We start from the raw sequence: 18,977 nt of genomic DNA, 5'->3' as shown, positions 1-18,977 counted from the left end.
CTCCAGTGGACCCGCCAAACGTATATATTACACCCTCGAGCCATTCCCCCCTTTTCTTGCTTCTCTGCTCGAATTATGAACATTTCCAACCTCTCCACTCTACGTATCCCGGTTCCACTTAATCGTCAGAATGTCCAACAAAGTCCGTTCCCAACAACGTAAGAAGAACGCTCGGTCTATCGTCTCCGAGGACCCCTGGCGGGTTGAGACGCCGTTCGGCCCGCCTCGTATCTCACACTTACACTTCCCCGAGGGCGGGATCCGGCGAATTCGCAACACTTTACACAAGCTATCTCCCTCAGCACGCGCGGAGAGGGAACTCTTGAGACAGAAGAACCGATACAAGATTCCGTTGACGGAAAGAAACGTTGACACGTTCGTCACAGAGCAGCAGTTCACCGAAGCCTGTTATCCCGAGAAGCATAGCAACGAGTTGCATGTCTCCGCCTGGCTTGAGCGACTGGCGTATTGACAACCTTCCACTGATCGACGACACTTCCGCCTTACTTTCGATCCTTACTAGCTCTTGTTGGCAACAAGCATACTGCACCAACTGGACCTCTACCCACAAGTCGCTATCGATCAACGGTTGTTTACGCGTCAGGGACTGGGAATGTCTTGGGGCATTCCTCTCAGAAGTCTCGGTTGAGAAATGCATGGTGTTAAGAACTTAAGGGGTTATGTTCCGGTGGAGTTCAAATCTATCCTTGGCAACAACGTCATATTGCACTGGGCGCCAAGTCATGGTGCTGCAAGCCTTACTATGCCATACCTACACCAGGCCTGTCTCCTTCCATAAATTATATTTTCAGCACTGTTACAACAACAAGCCCGGGTGGTCTGGTAAGTTAGTTCATTCTACCTTAGAAATTGTCTTTTATCTCTTTACTAACTCCTGTACAGTATGATTTTCGCTTAGGGCATCGCTTAACCCAAGCATATCTGCGAGACGTCCCGCGGCTCGGGCCGCTTTCTTTCTTTTTTCTCTCTTTCCTACCTTCATTTTTTGGTCCTTATATCTTATTTTTATAATTTTCTTCTTTTCCTCCTTACACTTGTGGATTTGTTAACCGATACCCGCTGCATGGATGGAGTTCAACTGTAGACAGCTACTTTCCTACTAATCAATTGTACTTGCTCAATTTTTGGTTCTTTGTTGCCTGAATGGCCATTGGATAGAAGAACTTATCCTACTGCAAAGATATACATATATAACACTTGTACATCACCTACGTCGGCCTGGCAGACTACTAATGCAGTAAAACTGCTATAGTATGTAGAAGCTAGTATGCAGCTGGCAGCGTTCACATTTAGCCGTCTTAGGCAAGGTTCGAGGCCGGGGCTACGATCCACTAAAAGGAGGGGTAATTAATCTTCGGGTCGCAACAATATCCTGACTTCAAGATTTCCCGATTCCAAGAAGCCCACGGCAACGATGTCCCGACCGAAGAAGGTTGCCATAATTGGTTGGTATCATACCAGCATCCTTACATATGAGAATTGTCTCAATGAATCACCAACAAGACCAACTGCTGACTGCCCTCAGGAGCGGGGCCCTCGGGGTTAGTGGCCGCCAAAACACTCCTCCATAACTACCCCAAGGGAACCTTTTCTCCCACCATCTTCGAGAAGGGCCATGAAATAGGTGGTCTTTGGCCAATTGAACCGCGAGATATCACCACAGAAACAACAACCCCCGGACAACGCCCGCACAATGGGTTCGTGGACCCGTCAATGCCCACGAATCAGAGTCGATTCACCGTGACCTTTTCCGATCTGGCTTGGGAGTCAGTTATCGATGGCGCCGATATTCCTATGTTTCCACAGGCCTGGCAAGCGGGAAAATACTTGCAGGCGTATGCAGAACGCTATATACCTAAGGAGACCCTGAGACTGGGGCACAAGGTTGTTGGATCGACGCGAGAGATGAGTGGAGGTTCGAGACCGTTGTGGACCATACAATGGGTCCTGGAAAGGTGGTTTGTCTTGGTCTTAGGTTCTCTGAAAAGTGCTAACTGGAAGGTATAGGGATAACGAGAAAGGGAAAATCTCAACGGACGAAGAAGTGGAATCAGAAACCTTCGACTACCTCATTGTCGCATCTGGTTACTTCTCAACACCATATACTCCAGATATCCCAGGATTACCTAGTTTCGTCGAGAAGACGTTTCACAGTTCTGCCATTCACACGAAAGAGGACATATACCTTATGCTTGAAAAATGTGGTGCGACCAAGGATGGTAGTGGTAAATTGGTCGTCATTGGAGGGAGTATATCGGGCGCTGAGGCTGCCTCAGCGCTTGCGCTTTTCCTTTCCAGTATGAGTGCTACTGCCTTCCAATATCGAGGCTACGAAGTCCACCATATCTGTACACGGCCCTTCTGGACTATACCCTATTATCTGCCACATGCTGCTCCGCAAGACGACATCCAGGAAAAAACTGTTCAGTTCATACCACTTGACCTTGTCCTACATGATCTGGCCCGACGTCCACCGGGACCAGTTCAGTATAACTTTGGACCTGTTTCGCAGCAGCAAGAGACTAAGGTTAATGAATACTTCCTTTCTTTGCTAGGTGACCAGCATGCAGGTTATGGGAATATCGGCGGCGGCTCTCGCGGTGGCACAAACAACACACAACCTTCATTGATAGCTATAAGCGACGACTACGCAGAGTACGTACAATCGGGTTCAGTACGTCCTACGATCGGCCGTGTATGCGCTATAAATCGCACACAGTCCGGTCAGGCAAACGTTGACATCAAGAGTCCTGATGGCGAAATGACCACTCTCCAAAACGTCACAGCTATAGTCACGGCTACCGGTTTCACGCCATTTGCCTCCCTCTCATTTCTTCCAGAAGACGTACTCTCCAGACTCGAGTATTCAGCCGAAGACTCCTACTTCCCTCTGATCTTGGATGAAAAAGGCACCTCCAATGCAGAAGTCCCCGATATAGGATTCGTAGGACTTTACCGAGGGCCCTACTGGGGAGTCATGGAAATGCAAGCGCGAAGAGTTGCGGAATCGTGGTATCGAGCTGATTCTGAGCAAGGAATCCAATTCTCAACGGAAGAACTGAAGAACAAGGTACAAGAAAGACAAAGGATGCGTGACTACAAGAATGCGGATCCAGACTCCCGGGGCCAATTTCCAATGGGAGATTATGTGGGGTTGATGGAGACCTTTGCTAGGGATATGGGGATCCCTCGGGCCCCACTTCCGGAGGTTGGGGAAAGACTTGGACCAGTTCTTCCTACCCGGTATATGGCTGAAGGACAAACGAAGCCTTCAATGCTGGCCGAGTCGCATCGTGCTTTGGCTTCGTTAAGGGACACGCTCACCTACGACAGTGATACATCCAGGACCGGGTTAACTAGGGCTATTTTCAGAGCGTTACACGGAACTTGGAATTTTTCAAGGGTCTCTTCGAGATACGACGGCGAGGTAACAGGGACGGCAAGGTTCTCACCAACATATCCGACATATCCGAAGGATGAGAGGGAATATACCTACGACGAGGTTAAGAGAGTTGATAGAACGCCGAGGTCACCAGATCGATCTATCTTTCGTCTTGGCCAAACCAGCGCCCATAGCGGCGAGATGCAAATATCCATTCTCAATTCGAATTCGGATGTAGAGCTAGGAGAAGCTCCTCAAATACTGCACGAATTGAGGTTCGTGGGTCCTCCGCGTCTCGAATATGAAGGCTCAGGACGCGAGGAATACGTTGTCCGAGTTGGAGGGTGCATGAGCTCAGAAGATAATAACCGGCGAGGCTTTGAACATAGCTACGAATATGTTTTCCGCCTTGAAGGCGTGGCAATCTCGTCCTGGGAATGCAACGTGGAATATAAAAAGACTAGGACTGACAGTTTTGGGGATTCGGATGGACGAGTCAACGAGTGGAGGAGGACAGTATACAGGCGATAAAATCTGGCATAAATTTGAGCGGAATGCCGTTCCGCAGTGCAAGCACATCTCCAACCCCGGATTTCAGAACTGCATGGTCATGGAATTTCCCCGCACTTTTCGACGATCTGCGGACCAATCCTCGTCCCTTAGTTATAAAATAGGATTAAGCTCGCCTCCCTCACTTTTCATTTAACCTCTCGCCTAAGGTCTTCGTCGAATAGGCTTGTGCGCCTTCTTGGCAAACAACATCCCCAAGGGCGGAAGACCGGCAAGAAATGCGGAATTTCGAGATTCACGGCTTTGAGTTTGGCGGGGAGAGCTGATCATGACAGCTCGACGTGTATAAAAATGACCCGACTGACTACCTTGCAATGTAAATGTAACCCTACAAGCACTCCACTTCCCCAGGAGACAAACCATCTACACCCGTAAGCCATGTCTACAGATCCCGAAAAAGTAGATGAGTGCACAATAGAAGACATCAAATCCCCTTCGGAAGCACCAGACAGATCCGACCGCGACGCCGAGAGACGACTTCTCCGCAAATGTGACCTGCACGTTGTCCCCATCCTCACTCTCCTATTCATGTTCGCTTTTCTGGACCGTATCAACATCGGCAATGCACGACTGATGGGTCTGGAAGATGACCTGGGCATGAGTGGACATCAGTATAATATCGCGCTATTTGTGTTCTTCATTCCGTATATTCTGTTTGAGGTGCCGAGTAATATGATCCTGAAGAAGGTGAAGCCATCATGGTGGTTGAGTGGGATCATGTTTGCATGGGGTTCGTTTCCTTCATTGACTTTGAATCGTTCCCCAGTCTTGAAAGGATTGAGGGCTCTGCTTGAACGTTTCAATGCTGATTTTCGTTATAAAGGTACCATCACTATCTGTCAGGGCGTCACGGCCAGTTTCAGCGGCTTAGTCGTCTGTCGAGTACTGATAGGACTCTTCGAGTCTGGCTTCATGCCTGGTAAGCTATAATTTTCCACTATCGTCCTTTCACTCCTTAATTCAATAACCATCTTAGGCGCGGTTTACCTAATAAACATGTACTATCGTCGTCATGAACTCCAATGGCGACTCAACCTCTTCTTCAGCGCCAGTATCATCGCCGGTGCGGTCAGCGGTGTATGCTATTCTACACCCTACACCTTGGACTGATCTGTGATGTGGGCTGATGCTAGTATTATCTCAGCTCCTTGCCTACGCCATCAACAACATGTCCGGACTAGCCGGGTACGAAGGCTGGCGCTGGATCTTCATCATCGAGGGCCTAGCTACAGTAGTGATAGCAGCAATATCCAAATTCATCATCGTGGACTGGCCTGAGTCGGCTACGTTCCTGAATGATGACGAGCGAGCTTTACTTCTCGCCCGTCTGAAAGAAGACCAGGGCGAAGCGCGAATGAACCGACTCGATAAGAAGTCGATGCGGCGAACATTCTCGGATCCGAAGATTTATCTTGGGTTAGTAGCATCATCCCTATGCCTTCCTTCAATATCACCTCTGTAACTGCCCATGGTATCAAATCAACCTCACTAACAAACCCAACAAAACAGTCCGATAATGTACTTCGGCATCGTAAACACAGGCTATGCCGTCTCCTTCTTCACCCCCACAATCCTCCACCAACTCGGCTGGACGGCAGTCCGCGCCCAAGTGATGAGCATCCCAGTGTACGTCGTAGCAACCATCACTACGCTCTCCGCCGCCCTCCTCAGCGACCTCCTCCGCCACCGCTACCTCTTCACCCTCACCGGCTGCCTGGTAGCAACCATGGGCTACGTCATCCTGCTGGCGCAATCCACCGTCCCCGTCGGCGCGCGCTATTTCGCTATCTTCGCCATCACCAGCGGCGGGTACTTGACGCAGCCGATTCTCATGGGCTGGTTAAGTAATAATATGGCGGGCCATTACAAGCAGAGCATCGCGTCGGCAATGCAGATCGGATTTGGAAATTGCGGCGGGCTGGTTGCCAGTAATATCTTCTTTGAGGACGAGGCGCCGGGGTATCGCACTGGGTATGGGGTTAGTCTGGGTATGACATGGATCTGTGGGATTGCTTGTGCGCTGTTTTTGGGGTATTTGGTCAGGGAGAATCGGGTGAGAGGAAGAGGTGGGAGGGATTCTCGGTATCAGTTGCCCAGGGAGGAGTTGGAGAACTTGGGCGATGATTATCCCGGGTTTACGTTTACCTATTGAGTTGACTTGTAAACGTGTGTGTACGTCGTCTGTCTTGGGAGACTCGTTTCCCTTCTGCCCGCCTCCTCCCAGAATAAAATCCGGAAACACATCTTCCCAGTGCCATACATGAATAACATGCATACACGGTTTGGTCGACTTGAGAATCTGACTACCAGACCCGCACGCCATTGGAACGGCACCCCGACAGCTGTCATTCTTAGTGCAACGTATCCTGAGGAATCTCGGGGAAATCATCGTTGACAATTGGATCTGCCTCAACCGCTGGACTTCACCAGCTCTTGAAGTGGTATTATCGGCCTCCTTCGCAACAGCATTGGGAGTTTGCCAACCAATCTGGTAACTCCCTGCATATCTCTCTTACACTCTGTATAGCATCTTTCTGACCCGTCCGGTGAACGGTACCTGTATGACCGTATATACTTCCATACAGGCATTGTCCTATCGGCACGACCGGAGACTGTCAAGGTCATCTTGGATACCTGATGACACCCTGTGTTAACTCTAGCAGCCTGGTATGTACTGGCAATATTTGACCCGAGACCTCGTATTGACTTTTTTTCCAATTCGAATGCCACGATCAGGCATGAGCACGGCGGACGAGCAATGAGGATTGGGCCCAAGAATGAGGGGGGCGAGGGATTGGGATTTGGTCTCATTGGATTTGATGTCGTGCGCCTGAGAGTTTCTCCGATTTCTGGAGTTGTGTCGCTCTCGATATCCCAGTATGGAGATGATTGTAGCACAAGTGATGGATCACGAGGGGCTGATGTGCATTGCCTTTGCTTATGATGGACCCTGTGAGAGAAGGGAACAAGGGGAGTGCAGGTTTATTCAATTAACTATGCTAACATTATAGTATAAAGGTTCCCTAGAGTATACTAGACAAGCCTTCATAGAGCCCATACTCGCACCACGAAGCACCAGCAACCACTCCCAACAACCCTTCAATCCAAACCAACCCCTCAAATCCAAGATGGACAGCTTCGATCTCGCCAAAGCACCCCCCGAAATCCGAGCCTACGCCACCCCAATCATCTTGCTGAACCTCTACACCAACGCCAGTTGGCTTTACGTCTACTTCGGCATGGTCTACCGCTCCGTAAAGGACAAGTCCTACGCCATGCCCCTCTACTCCCAATGTCTCAATATCGCCTGGGAGATAACCTACGGTTACATATACGGTGACGATTGGATGCTCTTCGCGACATTCCTCGTTACCTTCCCCACAGACTGCCTCGTCATCTGGGCGGCCATCTACCACGGCGCCAAAGAGTGGGACCGCTCACCCCTGGTGCAGCGCAATCTCCTCTGGTACTATGTGATCGGGACGGGGATCGCTGTTGCCCTGCACATGTGCGCTGCGTCGGAGCTGGGGGTTGAAAAGGCATTCTTTGCCGGTGCGATTGGGTGTCAGGCGGTGTTGAGTGTAGGTTATCTTGGGAATTTGATTCAAATGGGGAGTACAAGGGGGTTTTCAATGCATCTGTGGTGAGCTTCTACCCTTCATCCTCATCGTTATCAATTCCCTACACAATCAAGGCACAAAGCAAGGACCCCATACCTAACAACTCACTGAAATAATGAAACAGGTTCTTCCGCTTCACAGGCTCCCTAACCCTCGTCCCCGAATTCTACCTGCGGGTGAAATACTGGCCCGAGAGGTTCGGCTTCCTGGGCCAGCCCCTCATGCTCTGGTGCTGCGCTGTCTTCCTGGGATTTGATCTGGTCTACGGGATCTTATTCTGGTATATTCGACGACAGGAACGCGAGACGGGGATGCTGCTTGCTGATGGGCGGAAGAGGAAGTGATTATTATCTCTAGATAAGTAAGAAGGGGAGATGCGGTGATCGATTGGTTGGATGGGTTTGCCGGCTTGGAATTAAGATCCCTAATTGTCTAGAATATCTTATCTGGATCAGGGGGATCGGCTTGGCCATGTGGTAATGTTGATCGGTGGGGATTCATGGATTCGGTTTCGCCAATGTATGTGCGAGGTTGAGTCTAATGTGGTGATGATCTCTTCTTATTCTTCTCTCTCACTCACACACACTCTCTTTCTCTCTTATAGGTTTGGGGATGATAGAACAGAAGATGTTAAATACTAAAATTCCCAGTCTAGCGTTTCATATCCACAGAAATATAGTAGATAGAACCCCGTGCACTTTAGGAAGACAATCCAAAATTCCAGAATCTATATAAACCACAATCCATACAGAATAAACACATCCAGTATACTCCTCTCCCCAAAAAAAAAACCATCCAGATAAACCAACCCAACTCCGATCCCAAACCCAAAACCAAGTTAAACCCATCCACGGATGCAACAGAAGCTAACGTCCATGCCAAGAATCACCGGCCCCAGTTTTTAAACATCGGGTTGTGAGACATTTTCACGGTTCAACCGTGGCTAAAACGGAAGTTCGGTGGTCTATGCTTCCGAGGTTTTGGTGTCGATAGTTGGTCGGTTACATTCTGGTACAGAGGATCTCGACTATGTTTTGGGTGGAGTGATTAGTTTGTTGAGGTTCGATTAGGTTGGTAGAACCTATGATAAGTGGAGGTGTTGTAAGGACGGTGGTATGTACAGTTCAAATTCATGGGTCTATTATTATACTAGTCATTTGTCTATTATGTTACATGCATCAGCGACTATCTATTTACGATGACTTTTCGTCCGGGTAATCCCCGGGTCAAGAATAGAAACACCATCTACAGATACACGTAACAGAAAGGACCAGCAGTGGTGCTCATGAGATCGCGCATCGCGATGGGGCCGCCATTGGCATAGCCAAGATCGATGACGGTGTCCAGAGTGGTATTAGGAGAAGCCGGGTTGTTCATGAAGGTACCGGTACCGGAGATGGCATTCTGGCGCTTCCGGAGGTCGAGGTTCTGCCAGATCCACCACACGCGGTCGATCATACCGTGGTGAAGCCAGAAGGCAGTGTCTCCGGGGCTCACGTAGACATCGCGACCGGGGTCGCCGCCCATGGAGTAGTGGCCGCCGCCGTGGACGCCGATGGAGCCGCTGCCGGGGACGCCCTGCATGGTCATCTGGAAGTCCCAGATGTCGTCGCTGTCGAGGATGAGCTCGACGATCTTGGGGAAGGTGTTGTATCGCTGCAGGATCTCGGTGGTGAGGGAGCGCTTCATGCAACGGGGGTTGTAGGTGAGGGGGTTGGCTGCTGCGGTCATGTTTCCGCCGGGCAGGGACAGGGCGGCCGGGCCCAGGTTCAGCTTGTAGTCCTTGAATGGACCGCTGGTGACGCAGCCGCCGCCGCTGCCGGGGGGTAGGTCGATGGCTGGGTAGTTACCCAGGAGCAGCTTGATGTCCCCCTGGTTAGGGATGTACTCGCCGTTGCCGGACATCGAGGTCTCGCTGCCGTCGAAGACCTGGGACTTCTCCATGTTGTCGGCGTCGGCACCCCAGTTCCAGTAACTGGGAGGATGGTTAGCTTTTGTGCGTCGAGATCTTAGAAGGAGGTCCCGCTAGACTTACGGGTAGTCGCCGGTGTAGCTGCACTCATCACGCAGCGCCTGCTCGAATTCGTAGATGAAGTAGCGATGCCAAGCCAAGAAGGTACCCTATGTCATTGGTCAATCTCATGTCATCTTCTGGAAGACTGCCTCGTTGGAGACATACCGTGTAGTGGATGATCTGGGTCTGGTTGATGTGGGTGGCCACAAAGTCATCGTAACGAGTTCTGGCACCTGGGGCTAGGTGAGCCGGGGTGCGCGAAGGCAGCTTCTGAAGGCACAGGACGGAGTTGATGTAGTCCTTCTTCTGGGTTTTCGAGAAGGCCCTCCAGTCGCGACGGACGCGGAGATTCTGCAAGGTACAGCCGCCGCGCTTGCTCTCGGAGCCGCCGGCGACGCTGTCAGTGGTGACGTTGTACGCAAAGTTGGCCAGCTGGTCGAGTTGGGACGAGGCGACCGCAGTTGAGCTGGACGCTGTGGTAGGCAGAGTAGCCGTAGCGGCCTGCTGAGACGCAGCAGGGAAGGCCAAAGCCTGCGAAGCCAGCAAGCCCAGACTGAGAGCCTGGAGGGCGACCATATTGAGACGCTTGAGGGTGAAGATAAGTTGAGAGTGAGGACTGACAGAAGCGGAACGGATTAGGGAATGATAGTCAATATAAAGGTTTTGGTCACCGCCGCGTTGGGGGCCTTTCGACTCCCTACGATGCTGTGAGATTTCTGGAGACGCACAGGCGCACGAACTAATATGCAAAGTATTGAACTTTCCGAGCTAAGCATGCATCCAGCTATCGTACCACTTCTTGTTATTGATCTCGTTCACCCTGAGTGGTGGTTCAGCTCCGAAGAAGGCCCATTGCTGCAGCTAGCTCTCGGATGACCGGCAAAAAAAGGATAAAAGCCCTGATTTCCTATCGGGGCGAAGCGACTGGCTCGGAAAAAGATTAGTCAGGGCCATGAGCAGCTCTTCCGGCTGGTGGGAAAAGCATTGGTAGTTCATGAGTTAGAACCATCGATGCTGGCTGGACTTGAACTTGACTCCACTTCCAGCGACTGGATCCAGCCCAGAATACGACCCAAGCGCAATCACCATTCGCTGCAACGGTCAACGCAAGGGTGTCTTGTCCTAATTTAGGGAGGACGGCCAAGTGGGGCCTCGCAGGACTCAGAAATATGGGTGAGACTTGGACCTCGGCATTGACAGTATGTATGTTGGGTGTACTGTATGGGGTTAGACGTCTTCTCTCTCTAACAATAGTACTTTCTATAACAGATGGACTTAATCGTATGGTGTGGCGCATGGAGAGCAAGAGAGAACTATCTTTATACCGTAATGTAAGACATTAATGGCATGGGATAATGCATAGACATTTGATGTACGTAAGGGCTATCAAAGGTAGGAAGGATTAGGGTTCGGGACAGCGTGACCCGGTGGATCCAAAAATCTCCCAATTTCCCAATAATCTTCCGTCCTTCAATGTTCACGGTTGACCAGAGCCACCCCTCATTTGCTGGGTCTGTCTGTGATCCAAGTTTGAATTCCGTCGTTGCTCTCCACCGATCGTACCCTGAAGATCGCTCAGCGAACAAAACATGATCGAATGCCTTCGCGATCGGAAGGGATCAGCATAACCGTTATACCGATTGTGCTGCAACTGTTTCAGTCAGTGCATGGATAGCATTGATTCTGCCTTATTTTTGGGCGGGGATTTGATTCCTTGGCCATGCAGTCCCCAGTCAGAACTTTAATCAACTCGTGGAAGATGTCGGTAACTTGCACGCTGGCCCTAACTGGAGTGTCGTCCACAAGTCAGGAGCTGAGATACGCTCCACTGCCGGAGATTGCGGCAGTCTGCAATATGAGAGTAACTCCCAGAGAGACCGGGCACCACCAGTATACGAGAATGCCCCTCGTGGCGCTGGTCGATAGCGCCGAGGAATCCCAATTCCCAATAGTCTGGGCTATCCACTTGGACTGTGGCCTGGCGTGCGGATGGCACCATCATTCGAATGACCCACCTGGCGGTCATTCCGGAATTGACCCATTTGCTTTAGTCCTTACTTAGTATCACTAAAGTACGAGTTTACTATCGCCAGTGCCTATCTCATTGGCCAGGTTTTGACCAGGGTATATCGACTGTGCAGGGGTCTGAACCTGTGAATCAGTCGGGCCCTTCTCTCGACCCGATACAGCGATGCTAATATTCAAGATTTAGCCGAGATGACAAACGGAAACTAGGAACGAAGGCTGTTTGAGACAGATGAATCGGACTTGGCCACGATTAGGCTGTCCCTGCTAGTTGGTAGACTAATGGTCAACCACGAACTGGGTGGACTCTAGACTTTGTCATGGAAGCTTCGGAGATACTCTCGAATCGAGTACAGGCCGAGCCACGGTTTTTCGACTTCTCAGTTTTATGCATCGCTCAACTTTGAGTTTCCAATTCGACATGCAAACGTCTGTGAGTTCAAGCGACAGTCTCTGGCGATCTTCATCTTCGTGGATCCAAGTTCATGCTATAAGCTCGATCGATGTCCGTCTTCGCCGACCTCGTGTCCAGTCTCCAGGACCGTTTTTTCGATGATCCCTCGGTGATAGGAGTGCCCGCGCGATACGCTGTCATGTCCGACAGCGCCCATCCTGGAGGCGCTGGCTTGCCGGATGAGAATCAAGGGCCTCGAATACTTGCGGCCACGACGATCACGACGGTGTTCGCATTGCTCACAGTGCTGGCGCGAATGTACGTTCGATTGTTTATCATTCGGAATGTTGGCCTCGATGTAAGCAATCTCTCCGGCTCCAGGATCCCTTAATTAAGCTGACCAGCATCCAGGACTATACCATGATATTAACCATGGCGCTGGTAAGATGCAGTAGCACTTGCGTTGCATCATCATTTCTGACGTCTTCACTTTTAGTCTCTCGCTGGATGGGCTATTATAATACCTGAAGTTATCTATGGTGCAGGGCGACACACAGCATACGTCAAGGACACGGCCACCACGGCGATGCATTTGAACTTCGCCACGCAAGGCATCTACATGTGGGCGATCGGTCTCGTAAAGATCTCCATTGGGCTGTTCCTCTTGCGCTTTGCCCCGCGAAAGGGTTACAAGATCTTCATTTGGGTTATAATTGGTAAGCTAAGGCTCTTTACTGGTCATGGGGGTTATTTTTTAACCGGCATGAATGCTTGCAGTGCTCATGCTCCTTTACACAACGATTTGTTTCTTGGTACGTGATCAATGCCGGTGTCAGACAGTGCAAATGCCTAATCCGCGTACAGACCCTCGTTTTCCAATGTAAAGATATCCGGAGTATCTGGGACATGTCGGTCAAGTCGAAATGTTTTACCCCCACGCAATTACTGGAGCTGAGCTATACCAATACTGGTACGAACGCGATCCCGCTGAAATTTGGTACTCGATGTCACGTTGCCTAACGTTAACAGCGCTGAATATCTTGACGGATCTTATCTTCGCCATCCTCCCGGCCTTTATGTTAAGGTGTGTCATGATGGGCTTCAGTAACCGAATGCCAGAACGCTAACGATAGGATCCATAACAGACACCTTCAAGTGAATCGTCGGGTCAAAGCCTCGCTGGTCTGTATTCTGGGACTGGGAATCTTGTAAGTCTTCGTTCGTTGTGACCTATTTTATAAGAAATCAATTAACATTGCCTCATACAGCGCCTGCGCCGCCGCATTTGTCAAACTCTCAGTCCTCCCCAACTATGGCCGCACAGGCGATTTCCTCTGGGACTACTCCACGCTCACAATCTGGGTCGTGTACGTAGAACCACTCACCCTGCAACACTCCTCACCCAACTAACACATACTCCATTCCAGTGTCGAATCCAACATGGGTATAATCGCCGGCAGTCTCCCAACCCTCAAACCCCTCTTCAAGCAAGTCCTCGGCAGCTACGGCTCCCGCTCAAAGACCCGCCCCTACAACACCTACGGCAGCAAACAATACCGCCTCCGCTCGCTATCTCGCTCCCGCCAAGGCCAATCCCAAACCCTCCACAGCGCACCCCGAAGTCGCACCGAAGCCGAGGCAGACCAAAAGCTCCCAACCTCCCGACATTTCGCCACAACAACCACAACCACAACCACCACCTACCCCGGAAACGACAGCAGCAACTCCAGCGAAGAGTATATCCTGTCGCCCACCGGTCCGGAGGGTATCATGTGCACCACTGAGGTAATGGTATCACATACCTCAGAAGCGCGAAATTCAGCACGCGGGAAGAAGGCAGCGCATTTTGGGCGCGATGATATGGTTTAAGGACTTGGGTTATTTATCACTGGGGTTGGGTTTCATCTGACGAAGTTCATGACTTGAGGTTATTATATTACTTTATATTAGATTTGGGGCTTGGAGTCTTTTGGTTTGGGATGGGAGATATCTGTGTAATCTTTTCATAGGGGGAATATTGGTAATGATAGGGCTACACCCAAAAGAAAGTTGACTATTTGCATGCATCCACGGATTTGACATTATTATGGATTTAATGATTATTGTACGTCTCACTGTACCATGTCCAGAGACAAAAAGGTATATAAAAATACATCAACCGTGATGTGCTCCCTGGTTTGAAGTATCCTATTACATTATGCCAAGCTGTTTTTAGGTAACATGTATGGATCTGCCCACTTAGTGAAGGATGCAAACATACCATGTGTTATTCAGGAAGATCCAAAGATAAACTTCGCCAAGATGGAAACTTTAAGCTTAGCATGCTTAAATAGATGTCCGGACTCCGGTATAGATACGTGTGGAGATACTTCAAAGTTACCTCGGAACGCTCGAGTTCAATCACATAGTAAAACTGTGAACTAGATCAAACCGAGAATGAGAATAATGAGACAGGCTTGTGAGTTTATTCTCGTATAAAAAGGCGAAAAAGAAGGGGAAAAAACAGGAACAGTCCCTATGGCTTCCCCACATTCCCCCATGTTTCCCCACGTCTATAGTCGAGGTTGAGAATAAAATATGGGGCTGTCCACATGATTGATTGCTACAAGTATATCGTTCTAAATGCATTAACTTTGATGCTAACGTCCTTCTGGATATAGCACACTATAAATTTTAAAGTCGTGAGACTGACTTCCTCCCACTATTGACTATTCAAAGAGACCACAAGACCCCACGCAAGCACAGAATGGAAGACTCATAAGCTTATATACAAATTACAGCAAGACATCAGTGCTGCCGTGTGGGGGCATTCTCAATCGTGACTGCTTCAGCCTTTTCAGTACCTGTGTTTGACTGCATCACCTGCAGTTGCTTCTCACCCGCCACAAGTTCTTCGCCGTGTGTGACGTGGTTAGCGCCACCGAAGAGAGCATCGATCTCTTCCAAAGGAACCTGCTTGGTCTCGGGGATGAAGAAGAACACGAACACTGACAAGAGGAAGTTGATACCGGCAAACATGTAGAAGGCGTAGAAGCCGCAGTTATTGAGGAAAGTTGGGAAGAACTGTTGGACGATGGCATTGGCGACGTTCTGCGTCTGAGATGCCATTCCCACCGCTTGGGCTCTGACATTCATAGAGAAAATCTCAGATGTCCAAATCCACACGGTAGCTCCCCAAGAAGGTTTGTCTAGAACAATGTTAGCGGTTGGCATGGTCACCTGGGTTTCACGTGGACATACAAAAGAAGATGAATAGAAAGAGTAAGAATACGATCGATATGCCGACGGGCGTGCTCTTGACGTCTGAGCCGGGATCACCAATTGATGGGGTTTCGGTCTCGACCGCTGCAACGATGATCATGCAGATTCCCATACCGATGCCACCAACAATGAGAAGGAATTTGCGCCCAAATCGATCAATAATCCAGACAGCGTTGAGCGTGAAAATAATTCCAAAGGTCGCATTGAGAGCATTGATGAGAGCAATCTGACCAGCGTTGGGAAACACCTTTTGGTAGATCTTGGTAGAGTAAGTGTTCAGCGTGCCCTGTCCAGTGATCTGCTGACCAGCATTAATGACCAGAGCGAGAGCCATACGCTTGCGGAGAGACTTGTCTTTCCACAGTGCAGAGTAGCTTCCAGAGATGGCCTCTTTTTCGTATTCAATAGCTTCGCGGATTTTGAGGAGCTCTTCCTCGACCTCATGAGGTTCGCGAACTCTTTGGAGAGCCTTACGGGCTTTCTCAACGTCATTGTTCCGTTGGATGTACCTGATATACGGTTAATAGGCAGATAATTCTATCGGTATCATGACACTTGCCATCGTGGAGAGCCTGGAATGGTCGGCATAAGTACCAGAATTAAGCAAGGAACCAAGAGTTGAAAGATAACAACCATCTTCCAGTCCCATTCACCCAAGTTCTCTTTGTGTTCTGTACACCCGTAGTTTACCCAGAAACAGATAAAGGAACCAACCGAGTAGAACATTTGCCAGAAGGTCATGATCTTTCCACGAATTTCTGCCGGTGCCAGCTCGCCAATGTAGATTGGACCCGCAGCTGTAGGGTCGAGAAGTCAGTCTTCGAAGTTTGGTTAAGCCATATGTAGAGCAAGGTGACTTACTCAGAGCAATGCCTTGACCGATACCGATGATGCATCGCCCAGCAAGGAAGCATGCAATGTTACCACGAGGCGCGAAGGTCTGCATGAACGTGGAAGCGATCACCATGACACAGCCGATTGCCATTCCATATTTACGACCAAGGAAGTCTGCTACGGGCCCTCCCAAGAAGAAACCACCAAAGATGGCACCCACAGTATAAGCCGTATTGACAGCTCCGATCATGTTGTCATCCGGGTCATTAAAATAGAGGACCCAGTTCTTCGAGCCTTGTACGGAGTTATATACCGATGCATCATATCCATAAAGGACCATGCATGCTGCTGCGACGCAGGAGATATACCTAGGATCTCCCAAGTAAGTATTAAATCTGAAGATTGAGACTGATATGCACGAACCAGTTATAGGCTCTTTTAGAGCCCATGAGGTTGAACGCCATGATTGCTGCGTTGCAGCTTCGATTAAAATACCAGACTATGACAGGTCCAAGAGTCACTTATTCCCAGTAGCCAGCTGAAGTCTATAGGGGAGAAAGGAGGAAACTTCATATGAGAGAAAAGGGGTCAATTGGGAATTTGTCCACTGCCACACTCAGGTATATATAGTGGTACGAGTCATCAGGTAGTTGATAGAAAGAACGACAAGGCGAGACGATGAGAAGACAATATTCGTATAAGAACCACGGGACACAAGCGTGATAGCTGTAGCCCTCCAGCCACGTTAAGAGCCAAGCGAGCTCGACCAATCCTTCCCGGCGGCACTAGCATCCTGACCCAGTTTTGATAACGAACACTCAGACATTTAAGTGGTGGGGTATCTGGGGAAATGTCGAATGAAGCGAGGTGTTGGGGCATCATTAAAATGGGACGGGGGAGTCTGGGGAAATCCGGGGTGGAGATTCGAGGAAATTCTCGGCCATCGAAAGACATCTGTCGAACCGTTTCCACGAATCAGCGGCAACGAGGCCGGGCTAGGAGTGAAATTGAAGGAATCCACCAATTGAAGCTGGAGGTGGGGCCTATGATGATTCAATAAAACCGGGATACTAATAAAAGGGAAAGGAATGGAGGGTCAAGAGGAGACGGTGGAAAGTACGAAATGCTGAGAAGGATCTGGATTCACATGGCCGAAGAAGCGAAGCGAAGTCACAAGGGGGTCACATGAATCAGACCACTATAAATTCTCCCCATTTAGCCTAATATCCATACTAGTACATACTGAGTACTAATCTAACGCACTGATCCTACCGATTTTTCGCCATTCACTGCCTGACTAGACTAAGTACATAAACTGGAAAGCTCCATGTGCCTGGGAGGAATACTGGGATTGTTCATACCCTAGCCACTGCGAGCTTTATTACCTTCATCACCAAGTCCCATGGGCGCTTGCTTCATGTTTCTGCTCGTAAAATGTTTTCGAAGACTTGCATTTGAGGCTCGAGGCAATACAGGAATCCTCTCCTTCGGTAACCTGCTTCCCTCACGGATGCACCCATGCGACTCTAGATCGAAAACATCCCGTACTCCCTTGCGAGGCTCCCTATTAAAGAGACCAAGACGTCTGAGCCTCCTCTCTGTCATGGAGAGATTTGCTCCGGAGTTCTGTATGTCACCCATAGCAGGGTTATATTCGGTCCGCAGATCTAGCCCACTATACGAGGATGTGGAAACTGAGGTCGTTGTAGCCATAGGCAACAGATCCGAAGACAGAAAGGTCTCAGCTGCTAGATTCCTAAATGTTCGGCTTCTGCGCCGGCGCCTGTAAGAACGCACCATGTGCAGGAGAACAGCTACCATTGCGAGAAATCCCAGCAGCATGCAAGTCCGATAAAGGACTTGGTACAATCCCGCTCTGTGTTCTTTGCATCGATCTCTTATAAGCCTCAGGTTCTTCCGGGGGTAACATGCAGCGCAAGCATCCTTTTCTGCTGTAGACATGCTATTTGAGGTACAAAGCTTTTCCAAGTCGTATCCTCCGCAAATTCTGTCTTGACAGTTCAACCTCAGATTGTTAAATCTTTGTCGAATAGACCTTTTCCGGGCTTCCTTCTTTGTGTAAGAATTGTTCAAGGTGGTGTTGAGCGTAAAGGCCTGTATAATTCGGTCTCGAACGGATACCAGGCAACTTTCAAGATCTCCGACATAGACTTGAGCAGTGATATCTGGTCTAGCGGCCGGATATGGCTCATTAGCTCGCGTCCTACTCGCATGTATCTGTTGCAGATCATCTTGCATTGATAGAGACTTCTTTGTGTTATCTTCCTCTACCAGCGCAGATGATGAAGGGTAGATTTGCTGTACGGGACGGCGACTTGGGTTGCCTGAGTTCATGAATACGAGCTTTTCCAAGCTGTTCACACATTCTTGCGAGCTTGTTAGCCCCACTTGAAGGACTGGCGGCACGAGTGCCACACTGAGAGGTGAGTTAACTTGAAGTTTTGGGTATGCTATGCCGCCCAAGTTCACCAAAAGGACTGGTGCCGATTCCAACGCCAACGTACAGTTGAGAGATAATGCACAACTTATACCGTCCAGTTGGTATACATCCGTAGATGTGTTGTTAGTCAATGTAATTGGAGTGCACTCGACGCAGAATGGCATACCCCCTCGACTACCCATGTCGAAACAAGGAGCTGACTTGGGCCTAATGGAGGTCAGATCCAATAATGCATATAGAAAGGCAAAGAAGCGTTGTTGACAATACATGACGGGAGGATGCAATTTTAATGAGTAACAGTACTTCTAAAATAGAGCGTGTACTTCTGTAGGTCTTTGTTCCAGGCTTAATAACTGAGGTAATGATAGGGAACAGAGGAAGTCGTAGTTTCGGTT

The 18,977-nt window shown here is 49.5% G+C and overlaps 6 protein-coding genes across 6 annotated transcripts; 4 read left to right on the top strand and 2 right to left on the bottom strand.

Annotated features, from left to right (window-relative positions):
* Nucleotides 1–1,435: 1,435 nt before the first annotated feature.
* Nucleotides 1,436–3,934, top strand: AO090001000386 (uncharacterized protein; the record flags this gene model as incomplete). The annotated part of the gene is made up of 3 exons (XM_023234525.1): nucleotides 1,436–1,466; nucleotides 1,547–1,979; nucleotides 2,029–3,934. 3 exons carry the CDS (start codon nucleotides 1,436–1,438, stop codon nucleotides 3,932–3,934), a joined length of 2,370 nt encoding a protein of 789 aa, XP_023089641.1.
* A 417-nt stretch (nucleotides 3,935–4,351) lies between these two features.
* Nucleotides 4,352–6,125, top strand: AO090001000385 (uncharacterized protein; the record flags this gene model as incomplete). Its single annotated transcript, XM_001818858.1, has 5 exons — nucleotides 4,352–4,703; nucleotides 4,797–4,892; nucleotides 4,950–5,050; nucleotides 5,118–5,389; nucleotides 5,483–6,125. The coding sequence occupies 5 exons, from the start codon at nucleotides 4,352–4,354 to the stop codon at nucleotides 6,123–6,125; spliced, it is 1,464 nt and encodes a 487-aa protein (XP_001818910.1).
* A 976-nt stretch (nucleotides 6,126–7,101) lies between these two features.
* On the top strand, nucleotides 7,102–7,937 carry AO090001000384 (uncharacterized protein; the record flags this gene model as incomplete). The annotated part of the gene is made up of 2 exons (XM_001818857.3): nucleotides 7,102–7,616; nucleotides 7,718–7,937. 2 exons carry the CDS (start codon nucleotides 7,102–7,104, stop codon nucleotides 7,935–7,937), a joined length of 735 nt encoding a protein of 244 aa, XP_001818909.3.
* Nucleotides 7,938–8,838: 901 nt separating this feature from the next.
* Nucleotides 8,839–10,183, bottom strand: AO090001000383 (tyrosinase family protein; the record flags this gene model as incomplete). Its single annotated transcript, XM_001818856.3, has 3 exons — nucleotides 8,839–9,568; nucleotides 9,629–9,714; nucleotides 9,773–10,183. 3 exons carry the CDS (start codon nucleotides 10,181–10,183, stop codon nucleotides 8,839–8,841), a joined length of 1,227 nt encoding a protein of 408 aa, XP_001818908.1.
* A 2,429-nt stretch (nucleotides 10,184–12,612) lies between these two features.
* Nucleotides 12,613–13,895, top strand: AO090001000382 (uncharacterized protein; the record flags this gene model as incomplete). The annotated part of the gene is made up of 7 exons (XM_023234524.1): nucleotides 12,613–12,742; nucleotides 12,804–12,838; nucleotides 12,891–12,996; nucleotides 13,056–13,110; nucleotides 13,160–13,234; nucleotides 13,295–13,393; nucleotides 13,454–13,895. The coding sequence occupies 7 exons, from the start codon at nucleotides 12,613–12,615 to the stop codon at nucleotides 13,893–13,895; spliced, it is 942 nt and encodes a 313-aa protein (XP_023089640.1).
* Nucleotides 13,896–14,813: 918 nt separating this feature from the next.
* On the bottom strand, nucleotides 14,814–17,726 carry AO090001000381 (putative MFS sugar transporter; the record flags this gene model as incomplete). The annotated part of the gene is made up of 5 exons (XM_023234523.1): nucleotides 14,814–15,214; nucleotides 15,267–15,768; nucleotides 15,882–16,084; nucleotides 16,149–16,620; nucleotides 17,595–17,726. The coding sequence occupies 5 exons, from the start codon at nucleotides 17,724–17,726 to the stop codon at nucleotides 14,814–14,816; spliced, it is 1,710 nt and encodes a 569-aa protein (XP_023089639.1).
* Nucleotides 17,727–18,977: the final 1,251 nt, after the last annotated feature.

This window comes from Aspergillus oryzae, chromosome 2, assembly GCF_000184455.2.
Source record: "Aspergillus oryzae RIB40 DNA, chromosome 2".
Lineage (NCBI taxonomy): Eukaryota > Fungi > Ascomycota > Eurotiomycetes > Eurotiales > Aspergillaceae > Aspergillus > Aspergillus oryzae.
This window is presented reverse-complemented; position numbering and strand designations above follow the sequence as displayed.